The sequence below is a fragment of the Anopheles stephensi genome, chromosome 2 (genome assembly GCF_013141755.1).
Source record: "Anopheles stephensi strain Indian chromosome 2, UCI_ANSTEP_V1.0, whole genome shotgun sequence".
Taxonomy (NCBI): domain Eukaryota; kingdom Metazoa; phylum Arthropoda; class Insecta; order Diptera; family Culicidae; genus Anopheles; species Anopheles stephensi.
Genome location: NC_050202.1, coordinates 31,139,993 through 31,151,665, shown reverse-complemented (window position 1 = coordinate 31,151,665; position 11,673 = coordinate 31,139,993). Strand labels below are relative to the sequence as shown.

Sequence of the window (11,673 nt, the reverse complement as noted above, 5' to 3'; positions counted from 1 at the left end):
ACCAACGAAACCAACGAAATCAACAACAACAAAAAAAGGAAAACACTAAATAAATAAATTCCCAATAATAATAATCATAGTAATGACGATGCGATGACAAAACATGCAACAGTGCAGCATTCTTGTGCGATCGGTAACGGGGGCCAGCCTGATTGTCCAGCACAGTGGCATACACACACCGCCAGTCCGCCGACCAGACAGGCACCGCTTTCCATTTCAAAAAACGCACAAAAAGGAAACCAAAAGCACGCACACACTCACACACGGATCGCTTTCTGCTTGCGCGTGTTGCGTCTTTAGCGTGCGCAAAACCCTACGGCGGTGGTGATCTTTTCAACATGAAATCTGCAGTTTGATGAGAAAATTGCAATTACTATTGACAGTCCCCTTCCCCCCCCCCCTCCACCATCAATCAGCTGACCCCCTTGTGGTAGGAGAGTGTTCCAGTGGTAGAGATTCCTTTCCGCTCTAGACGGCTGCCGTGTCATTTGCCAGGTCATTTGCAAATGCTTTAACATCCGACATACGAGCAAAATTAGCATTTTAAAGGGGTTTTTAAACCGTTTACGTGTTGACGAACAGTGTACCGCATACGCGGCGGTCGATCGAGGCAAGATTTTAGGGCAGAACATTCGAGGAAGGTGCGTAGCGGTGTCGGTTCCCAACACGAAGGAACAGACATCAACTCTCTTGCGGATCGTTTCTACGTATGCACGCCTGACTGTTAAAAATTAATTTACAGAAGCCAAGATAAATCAGGCCAATGATCTCTTGAGCTTCTTTAAGCAATTGATTCACCACTGGTAAAGACTGCAACAAATCAGTTAAAGTGTTCTTCTTCTACTCCTTCCTTGGCACTACAACCTCGAGAGGTTTTGGCTTTCTGTGATTTATTTCTATTTTCTGGCTAGAAATAGTCAGCCCTACGTACGGGGAGGCGGTCTGGATGGGATCAAAACCCCGGCCCTGTCGTGCGATGACCGGCGCCGCTGTCGCCTTGGCCACCGAACCACCCCCAGTTAAAGGGTTGCTACCGATATATTCTGGAACTTTTAAGTCACCCAGGGGGGAAAAAATGTTTCTAATGAAAAGTGTTAACCCGCTGTGGAATTTTGCATACAGTAAAGGGAGATTTGCAACGATAACTATGGAACCTTGCAATAACACTGTGGATTTTCTGACGAGTGTTTTGTTCATCCCTTTGGTTAAACTGTAAAATTGCAAACAGTTCTGTTCATTCCAAATTCGGCTCATTTCGAAATTCAAGTCACATTACGAATGGCTTCTCTTCTTCTACTTTTTGGCCTCAAATTTATTCAAGAGCTTAAAAGTTTCATTTTAAGGATTCCTCTATATAATTGCAAATTTCCACAATCCATTTCAAACATTCCCCTAATAGATTAAAAAGTTCCATTATGTGGATCGAATTAAGTCACAGAAAGCCAGAAATAGCACCCCGAAGCCTCTCGAGGTTTTAGTGCCATGGGAGACGAAGGTTATATGGATTGAAATCTTGCATTTACAGGCTTTTAAGATCCATTGTTAAATGCTAGAGAAGAAACCTACATTCGAACGTTCCAAACAAATCGTCCAGTTTTACTGGAATCTTTAAAAAGAATGTCTCTGCCACGAAAATAAAATTCATTCATCCATCAAATGTTTCCGTAATGCTTATGAGAAAACTTTCTTCTCGAAGACTTCCTTAAGTTCTTACTTATCGCGATCTTGGCCTGCTCCAACAATACTCGATACCGCACACGGAATAGCGCCGTCATCTACCAATCCGTTATCCCGAGCGTTCTGTCGGACGTACCATCGCCATCTATTAAGGCTTACCTCTATCCATGTGGACGGCCTAAAAAGACTTTAAGGGCTGTGTCGTTCGGTGTTATTTTCATGACGTGACCAGCTCACTGAAGCCTGGGTTGGGGAGTCTAATGTTCTGCACGATGGTGCAATCACCGTAAAGCTTGCCGAGTTCACTATTACAGCAGCGTTCCTTCTGAACATCTTTCTGTCGAACGCGGCTAAGCGGGTTTCGTCAGATTTGGACAGAGTCCATGTCTCAGAGGCCATATGTGAATACTTGGACTATAAATATTCTGCACAGAGCTAATTTCGTCCGGTGGGTTTTGAATGGTGAAGTTTCCTCTGGCTGTAGTATGACCGGCTGCCAGCTAGCACTCTTGCGCGTAACTATACATCAACGTGGTTGTCGTCTATGACCGTTGACCACAGATGGGTGAAGTTTCACCCTGGGACTTACTTCACTTAAGTGTTTACCTAAGTGTTCACAAGCAACAGGGGCGTTCCGGTTGCCGAGACGATAGCGGTGCCGTTCTTTTCAAACGGCAGGACCGGGGTTCAAATACCATCCAGACTGCCTCCCCTTACGTAGAACTGACTATCCAGCTAAGGGTAAGACCAAGTCACAGCAAGACAGTTATGGCAGGCCGAGATCTTTCGAAGGGTTGTAGTGTAAATTCGACATTTCGTGCCGATATCATTCTCATTACGTGTCCCACTCTCCGAAAGCTCAAGAGACTCTAATTGCAATAGAATAAAATCATTCTTAACACGTTGAACGAGACTTTAACGTATTTATCAGTGATGTCCGTTCCTAATGATCGAATATGAAATCTCACTCATTGAAAGCTCCACTCCGAACCACCTCCAATGCAAACATTCCGGCAAACCTTATGGAGTCGCCTGGTAAGTCACGACTGACAGCTTCAGAATCCCCTGCAACTGCGCCACGAGACCTCACACGGAGCATCTTCCGTGGGCCAAAAGCATTTAACCGAAACGATCTAACCAACGGTTGGCGCACGTGCGATCAAACATCCAACGGGCATGATGCAATCACCTGCAGTACCGCTTCCATCCTGACGGATGTCCCCGACGGCAACGGCGTGTCAAAAGGCTTCCCTCCCTTCTCTCCCACCTACCATCATCCAGCTAAATCGATTTAGCTCGTAGCACTCAGATCACAAATCAATTAACCATTTAGCGCATATTATTATTTCCTCGTTTCATGGTAGCGACGTTGGCCTCGCCTCGATCGACGGGGTGTTCATTTTTACGTGGTTCTCTTTTGCGCTATTCCGTGCGCTTCGTTCGCTTTCCTTTGCGCAGTTCACGGCATGGACGCAGCGAAACGAGTTTTTTTTTTCTCGCGAAGCAGGCAAATACCGGTAGCATTATGCGGTGCAGCTCATCCACCGGTTCGCCATGCGCCGCACTTTTGAGCCTCCTGCAGGGATGTGTGTAATTTTCGTAATTATTTAATGCACGGCTGCCGTGGAAGGAAGACGTTAGACGATGGGACCCCGCGCACTGAGGCGAGGGAATTTAAATAAAGAATGAAAAGAGAGTTTAGTAACAATCCTCGACTGCTTCCGCTTTCCGAAAGGTAGTTTCCCACTGTCTAATACACCATGCATGCCCATCCCTTGCAGCACGAGATGCTACCCCGAGTGATCAATCATCGAAACGTTTTCGATCATAATTTCAAATCAACGCCCAACGAGATGTTCCTGATATCGTTTTTTTTTTTTTGTTTTGTTTCTTGCACCTTCGTTCCTTCATGCCTTGCATCCTCCAGTGTTCTTCCGCTCCGTACGGCATTTCACACCACATTCCAGTGTGGCGCATTCCTGCATAAATAATGCATATCGCCCGAGGCGCATTTTACGCGCCTTTGTATCGTACGAGCGTTCGAAATCTGGTGGACCTGGTGGACCTGCCCGAGCTTTACGTAGGATGGCGAACCGCGGTAGTTTTGGCCATGACCATCAAGCTTAACAGTAAACGATGGCGGAAGCGCCGTCATGTCATTGCCGCCCATCATCAGCAGCATCATTATCGTTATCATCTTGGTAGCGCTAGAAAGCATAATTTGATGTGATGCCGTCCGGTAATTTGCTTAATTTATTACCGTGACCGCCTTCCCGGGCGGTGGCTCCGGCCGCGGACGAATCCGTCACTTCAACGCGACCTACATGTTGTGACAGACTGGCGAAGCATGAACATTTCGGTAAACATTTACACTTATTCATGTCGATTCAACGAAGCGTCCGTACAGTACAGGACCAATTTCTAATTATATATATTTTTTCAAATGGAATAACAGAACTCTACAGCTTCTAACCATCCCTCCCCCTGGAAAACTGGACACACGCGTTTTTTTTTAAACCATTCGAACACGGTTAAGTGCGGTACGTTTGCATCCGGCCGTGCCAGCTGTTGGCCCCGTTTAGGCGCCGGTACCGGTCGGATCGAATGTTTTGTTGACGAAAAAATTGTCACTAATTATGTGTTGATAGGACGCCTTGAGCGTGATCAGACAATAGTCGTTCTGCGTGTTGCGATAGCTAATACCGTAGTCGTTCTGCATCAGGTCCTCGAGTAGACTTATTTCGGCGCCGAGCTGCGGAAGGTTTGCCTTGATTATGAGCCATATGATCAGCTCCAGCAGGTTATCGGCCGCCACATCCATGCGGACTTCTGTGTATCAGTAAAAAAAAAAAGGCGCAAAGAGTGAGTATATGCATGTTACTTTACTGAACGTTGTTTCGTGGTGATTCCCTTTTGAAGGTTGCAGGATCAAGCAGGTACAGCGACACGATACCCGGGGCTTACCTTGCTCTTTGCACGCCTGGTCGACCAGCGTAAACGCGTCGTTGATATGCTTTATCATTTCGCTCGGGCAACACTTTTCCCGGAAGCGGTTCAGGCTTTCGATTGCTTGCTGATACTTTTCGTGTTTGATAATAGGTACAAGTTCGCTGCGATTTTTTAAAGAAAAATATGATTTCATTAATCGCATTCGCGCAACGCACACGCACGCAACACTCACCGATTGATGTCAAGCAGCTGAATCAAATTTTCATCAGTCTTTTTCATGCATATTAATATCCGCTGACGGTAGATCTCATCGTTTTTGCTACACTTGCTCGCGTACAGCACGAACAGGGCGGAGTAGATGCCCTGCGTCATGAGTATCGGGTACAGAAGGCTTTGGTAGGACACGAGCTCCCTAGAAGAAGAGGAAGCGAAAATTGCGACTGAAATGTGTTATCCTTCCCCAACTGGGGGGAAAATGTGGGGAACCCCAACTCGAACCGCTTACTCGTCAATCACGATGGAGTCCTTGGGCAGTGCAGGAAACATGACGGTAAGCACCAGGGTGTAGATACGGCTAACGATCGAAATCCACTCGTTCATGGCAGGTTCGCACAGTATCGAGTGGGGCGTGTACTTCCAGCAGCTGTACGTCGAGTAGAAACAGTTCGACAGCTTCTCAAACAGCCCGTGCAGCGGATGGTACACACTCTGAAAGGCATCGGTGAGGTAGCTTCGCAGCAACTCCAAACCCTCGCGATCGACGGAGGTAATGCAAAAGTTTGGAATGAAGTCGAGATCACGAAAGGGGGACGAGTTTCGCACCTGCCCACCATACCCAGACGGGATGAGCATAAATTCGTCCTCCTCACCGCGGGAAGCGATGGAGGAGAAACTTTGCACCGATATTGCATCCGGCGCTACCGTCAGTGGGGAAGGTCCGGCCGGTGAGGAAGCAAAGCCGTTGTGAAGCGATAGCCGGGAGTCGGATAGGCTCGAGCGCAACGATACGATCGAGGCGCTCTGCATCTGATAGCCGGACTGACAGATAAGGGCGGCCGCACGATCATCCAGCTCGCCCGAGCTTGCAACGGTGAAATTGTTCGCTTTCAGTTGCTCTTTTCGCTTCGCACGGTTCACAAAGATGGCTATCCGATTCCACACCTTCTTAATGTCCATACGCCGGATAGCAACGATATCACTCGTACCGAACAAAGTTTCATGAAAGCAGGCAAATATCGACGACCACTTCCGTTCGGCATTTATTTTAAGATCCAACCTGGAAAGAGGGAACGAGCGCATGAGATGTTTGTTTGTTCCCCCTCCCCCTACTGCACTGTGCAATACTCACATCGGTACTTTGTTGAAAATTTGCTCCATCGCCATCGTTGCATTGCTAATCTTCACACTCGCCCACGTGCCTCCGAAGATGCCCGTCATCGTGTGGCCCGCCATTTTGGTGTTGGAATCGTCCAGCTCGAACTGCTCCGATTCGATCTCTCGCTCCGGATAGTAGAACATACCCTTCCCGAACGGGCCATCGATCGTGAGCTCACCCTTGTAGTAGATCCCGCTCGGGAAAATGGCCAACCCGCCGGCGGAATGTGTAAGTATGTCGTTTGCGAAAAAGCCCGCATAGTACGTTCCGTTTGTCGTGACGAGTATGCCGTTACCGTGTTTCTTATCGCCCATAAACATGCCGATATACTTTACTCCGTTCAGGCTGTCCTCAATTACGCCGAAACCTTCCTTTTGGTCGTTTACAAAGTCTCCATTGTACTGGTAAGCGCTGGTGGTAAGCGTTCCAAACCCGTTGTACTTGTCCGCCTTGAAGTATCCCTGATACCGGAAGTAGTGAGTGGAGCGATTGCTGGTAGTTTTTAACCTTCCATATCCGTCGTACTTGCCATTTACAAATTCGCCTACAAAAAGAAAGGAGGTAGAACGTCTTGCTTTACTAAACACCGGTAATCCTACTTCCGGTCGTATGGTTTACCTTCATAGATGGTGGAGATTCCAAACACGGTTCGATTCATGGCCCCGTAGCCCGTTATGTTTCCATGGTAAAACTCGCCACTATACGAGCGATCGGTACCGGTTAGCGATCCTATCCCATCCATCTGTCCGATCAGCCACATCCCTTCGTACCGGGAGCCAGCAAGCCGTTCGTACCGATCGCTGTACGTGTACTTAACGTACCGGTACAGGGGTTGTTTGTCATGCGTCTGCTTGTCGAGACACTGCAGGACCTGCGCCTTCAACACACCCAGCCAGCGCATCTTATCGGCAACGTTTAGCGTATGGCAGCGGAGTGTCTCTTCCGGCGTGACGATCGTGATCATGAAGCGATGCTTTTCCTTGTACCGGCTGCGCTGCATGTCGCTCACCTCCGTCGTTATCCAGACGAGCTTCAACGGGTACTGTACCACTTGCAGACCCGACAAATAGCAAAACACATCGTTGAAAAGCACGAACCGTGGTGAGGAGGAGAATATGTTCACATCCAGCAGCTTCAGTGGCACATCGTTCGAGTCCAGTATCACGCGTCGGTGCGGTTCTTTGAGCGTTAGCCACCGGACGTTCTCTTCCCGCTGCCAAAACTCTTTGGTTTGCTTCGTAACGTTACCCATCTGCTCACTCACCTCCTCGTTGAGAAACCGTAACCATTCCGATTTCATTGTGAGCAGGGCCGTTTCGGTGGGTTCGTCCAGCGCCCTACCGGCGTCGCTCGTTATCAAAAGCTCCGCCAGATCGATCTGCACCTGCACATTGTCCAGATAGATCTGCAATATTTGCTGATCGCTTGCGTTCATTAAACTCAAGCATTCGTTATCACAAAAGCACTGGAGGATGCGTTGGTACAGCAGGTAGATCTCGTCATGCAGCACGATCGACACCAGCCGGCTTACATCCTGGTGGACCAGAAACGTTCGAAAGGACCGCATTCGCAGCAGCAGCAGATAAAACAGCGTAGTGCACAGCCGATAGTAATACTTTGCGGAGAGCAGTGCCGAAGATTCGCTTCCCTGAGCAGCTCGTTGTTTCGTACCATTTTTCGAATTCATTTCCTTAATGTGCTTTAAAAGTGCTTGCAGTGTCGCCTGCTCTTTGTTGTACATTTTCAGCACATCCTGCCGCACGGGCAGATGGTTTACGACTAGCAAGCTGTCGCTCGCCATCATAAAGGGAATGTGTTCGTCGATCGGCTTGCCCTGGTGTAATTCGGGCGGTGCGATTTTGTAACTCAACCACGCATCGTCCGAGGAAGATTTAATGTCGTACAGCTTGAGGTCGTTGGTCAGAACGTACGTTTGAAAATTTCCACAGCACACGTCCAGCACGTGCTTGAAGCGTGTGCAGACCGTGGGTGTGCTGGTGTTGCCCGCATTGCCAAGCTTCCAGCTGATGGCTTGGTTTTTGTTCATGTCTCCCCAGAAGAACAGCTGACCGTCCATCGCCAGTGCAGAGGAATAATCGCAACCGGATGCTATTTTCACCACGTTCGACACATTTAGCTGATGAATCTTGTCCCGCCTGATGTGATCTCCCGTGCCCAGTTGACCTGTTCGAAGGACAGAAAACAAAAGTATATTTTAATTTCTTTAAACTGCTCTTCATGATTATCGGTTGCATTGAGAAATATTTCCATACGCGCAAAAGTGCATCATGAATACGACCATACGCGTCACCGACAGGTTCATGATGCTCTTGAAAGCTTGCAGATGAACCACAACAAAGTTCATTTTACATTCATTTTGTGTAACGCAAAGTAAAACAAACCAAAACAGATTGCGATTTGTTCTGCGGCCGGATTTACGAAAAAAGAATGCAAAAAGCTTCGATTTAAAATTAAATCCCTTGATCTTTCTCACAGAAAACGATCCGACGGTATAAACAGTGCGCGACTCAGTCTCCCAGTGCATCAGCGCATCTCGGAACGCAATCGTAGCAACACACTGTCAACAAAGGCATCCGAAAAGCGGAAAACAGTACGTCCAGCACATCACGCATACGCATTTTCAATTACAATTCATTGATAATATTCTTCATGTTTGCCCTACATAACCGTTTTGCACGCCTGTACCCGTCCTGCTTAAGGTGAGCCCACTTTATCAGATAACACGTGCAAAGTATGAAGTTACGTAAGAACCCGGCAAACATTGCTGCACCTTCTCTCGCACTATGTACAGATTAGCGAAAATGAGTCAAGTCGGAGAAATGGGAAGTGGCGCCGGTAAGGGTGGCGGTGGCGGTGGATCGATCCGCGAAGCTGGTGGATCGTTCGGCAAAATGGAAGCAGCCCACGAAGAGGAATACTTCTACAAGCAGCAGCGTGAGCAGCTGGCTAAGCTAAAATCGACAACCGACAGTACCGGGGCCGGGGCAACGAAACCGAGCGGCGATGGCCAAAAGTAGATTGTTAGCGTTAGCGGCTTACCTTTGTTTACCTTACCGAAGCTAGCGATTCCTGTCTGGTGTAGCATCTGACCATAGATCGACAGCTCCTCCAGCGTAGCGGACACTTCGTACGACTCCCGGCGACGATATGGATGGATGTTGAAATGCTCGAATATGTTGCGCCAGTCACCGTAAATGGCGAAATTTTTCTCATCAAACACACATTGATCGAACAATATATCCCTCTTGATGGAACTGTATACTTTGGTGCGTCTTTGCAGTGAAACGATGGCAAAATCGATGCCAGCCGCCAGTTCTTGAACACAGTCCTGCTTCACCTCATGCACCTCCGTCAGTTGATCACAGTTAAATACTGTTCCGAAATCACCCTGCACAAACAGCCTTCCATCGTCGGCGAGCAGAAGAATACCGTTGTTATTGCAGCACACCCGAACGAACCCGTCGCGGTCCGGGAAAAGATGGGTCCACTCTTCCAGCGACCCATTCTTGCTGCGGTGTACCGTTCCGCTGTCCGACTTGAGGCAAAATATCCAATTGCCCTCGGTATCGAAATCCGTGACGTCCCGCTCGAGGCAGCGAAATTCAATCAACTTTTCTGTGGCGCGATGCACCCCTTGCAGTAGTACACCGTTCGCATCGAGCAGGATATGCGTTTCGCCAAGGACACGTAGTTTTACGCCGCAGGAAGGTTCGTAACCTTCCGGAAGCTGAATCGACAGTTTGCTTTCCTCGCTCAGGTCACAGTAAATGGAAACCAGCTCCGTTGCAGCCATCGCGTCTCTACCTTTTGGAAGCTTGCAGGTTTCGACTAGATATGGAATCTCATTGTAACGTACATCGAACGATTTTTTTACTACCACGCTAAGGATAAATGGGCGCCCCTGGCTTTAGGTTGAGTCACTAAAAATAGATTTTTATCTTGCAATTCTTTTGTACACGAGCTTTCATGGTGCTTTGTTATTGTTATGAAAATGGGCTCGGGACTTTGACAGTTGGCAAATGACAGCTTGCGCATTGTTCGTACAGGGTGGTCAACCAAACAAAATGTTTTAATTTGGAAATGTAGTAGAAAACGAAATGATATCATCAACTTCCAATTATTGCATTCACCACAAAAGCTACGTTTAATTCTGTGTATTTTTACCAACAAAAAGAAGGCAATCGTTTTTTTTTTGTAAAGCTACCAGTTCATTTCAATATGATATTTTGGCAACACTGCTAGAACTGTCAACAATCAGTTGTCATAAAATAACAAAATTTCGTGTTGTTTGGTGTGGTTGCGGAGTTTCCCTTAGAAATTGTGCAAAAATGTCCGTAAAACACACCACAGAGAAGGCATTACAAATGCTAAGGACGCTACCACGCGTGACAATTGGAAACATTCGCGATAATCCGCAATCGAAGCAGAATGTAAGTGTTTTTTTGTGGTGCCCCGGGGCCACTTACAACCGGTGGCCCGCTTTACATAACCAAAACAATCACCACCCCCCCTCTGTTTTGCATTGCAGTCAAAACGCGGCCGTGGACAACACGGTGGCGATAAGCATGGCGCCGGTAATAAAGGATCCGGCCAGCGACAAAACTACATGCGCCTCGGATACGAAACCGGGAACACGCCGTTTTATCTCCGTTTCGGTTACGAACCGTACTACAAAGGGCACCACCTGAAGCGTGAGTATCCACCGATCAGTCTACACCAGCTGCAGAAACTCATCGATACGGACCGGCTTAGCACGCGGGCGCCCATCGATCTTACCACCATCTGCAACACGGGACTGTTCGAGATTCGGCCCGACCTGCTGCACCATGGCGTACAGCTAACCGACGAAGGGGTGGACGATTTCCGGGCAAAAATCAACATCGAAGTACAGCACGCACCCGAATCAGTGATTGCGGCCATCGAGCGTAACGGTGGAGTGATTCGCACTGCCTACTACGATCCTCACAGCCTGTACGCGGTCGTCAATCCGAAGAAATGGTTCGAAAAGGGTGTACCCATTCCGAGGCGCATGCTTCCACCGCAGGACGCGGTCGAGTACTATACCGATGCGCGCAACCGTGGCTATCTAGCCGATCCGGACCAAATCAGCCAGGAGCGGTTAGTGCTGGCCCAGAAGTATGGTTACGCACTGCCAAAGATTGAAGACGATCCGGACTACGCGATGCTGACGGAAGCTAAAGATCCACGGCAGATTTTCTTCGGCCTTAATCCGGGTTGGGTTATAAGTTTAAAGGATCGAGCAATTATTAAGGAAAAGCAGTGAAAAGATTCTTGCTGGCTTTGTTAAGCGTAGTGTGAAAGGAATACATGAAGTGAAACTTTCGAAGATGTTAAAAACAGGGTTTACGATAAAAGTTCGTCCGAAATTGGTGATAAGGACCGTTGCTTCGATAATGAGATACTTTCCACATCTTCCCTTAACTCAAACGGTACTGCTGTTGCACGTGAGTAATTTCAACTAATCATTAACATCCTTTATTGGTAATTTTATAGGATTCTTTACATCTCCAATTTACATACTGTAAAAATATTTTTAAATTCTTGGTGCAATAATCCTCATTTACCATAACACCTCTGTACAACATTTTTAAGCTATTTTACAATCCATCGTAGAGAGCTTTTCCTTATCT

General features: G+C 47.7%; 3 protein-coding genes across 5 annotated transcripts; 2 read left to right on the top strand and 1 right to left on the bottom strand.

Annotated features, from left to right (window-relative positions):
- Positions 1 to 4,063: 4,063 nt before the first annotated feature.
- LOC118503238 (alsin homolog) lies at positions 4,064 to 10,019 on the bottom strand. Its single transcript, XM_036036247.1, has 7 exons — positions 9,062 to 10,019; positions 6,620 to 8,185; positions 5,975 to 6,545; positions 5,132 to 5,902; positions 4,859 to 5,038; positions 4,642 to 4,787; positions 4,064 to 4,506 (listed from the first exon to the last, which is right to left on the bottom strand). The coding sequence occupies exons 1-7, from the start codon at positions 9,813 to 9,815 to the stop codon at positions 4,256 to 4,258; spliced, it is 4,239 nt and encodes a 1,412-aa protein (XP_035892140.1). The 5' UTR covers positions 9,816 to 10,019; the 3' UTR covers positions 4,064 to 4,255.
- Positions 8,457 to 9,281, top strand: LOC118503240 (ATPase inhibitor A, mitochondrial). 3 transcript variants are annotated; one of them, XM_036036250.1, is made up of 2 exons: positions 8,457 to 8,612; positions 8,722 to 9,281. In XM_036036250.1, exon 2 carries the CDS (start codon positions 8,806 to 8,808, stop codon positions 9,037 to 9,039), a length of 234 nt encoding a protein of 77 aa, XP_035892143.1. In that variant the 5' UTR covers positions 8,457 to 8,612; positions 8,722 to 8,805; the 3' UTR covers positions 9,040 to 9,281. The 3 variants fall into 3 exon arrangements, with proteins under 3 accessions (XP_035892143.1, XP_035892145.1, XP_035892142.1); XM_036036252.1 differs by having other exon boundaries at positions 8,464 to 8,612; positions 8,814 to 9,281; XM_036036249.1 differs by having other exon boundaries at positions 8,480 to 8,721; positions 8,814 to 9,281.
- A 250-nt stretch (positions 10,020 to 10,269) lies between the features above and the next one.
- Positions 10,270 to 11,380, top strand: LOC118503239 (39S ribosomal protein L15, mitochondrial). Its single transcript, XM_036036248.1, has 2 exons — positions 10,270 to 10,452; positions 10,551 to 11,380. Exons 1-2 carry the CDS (start codon positions 10,351 to 10,353, stop codon positions 11,304 to 11,306), a joined length of 858 nt encoding a protein of 285 aa, XP_035892141.1. The 5' UTR covers positions 10,270 to 10,350; the 3' UTR covers positions 11,307 to 11,380.
- Positions 11,381 to 11,673: the final 293 nt, after the last annotated feature.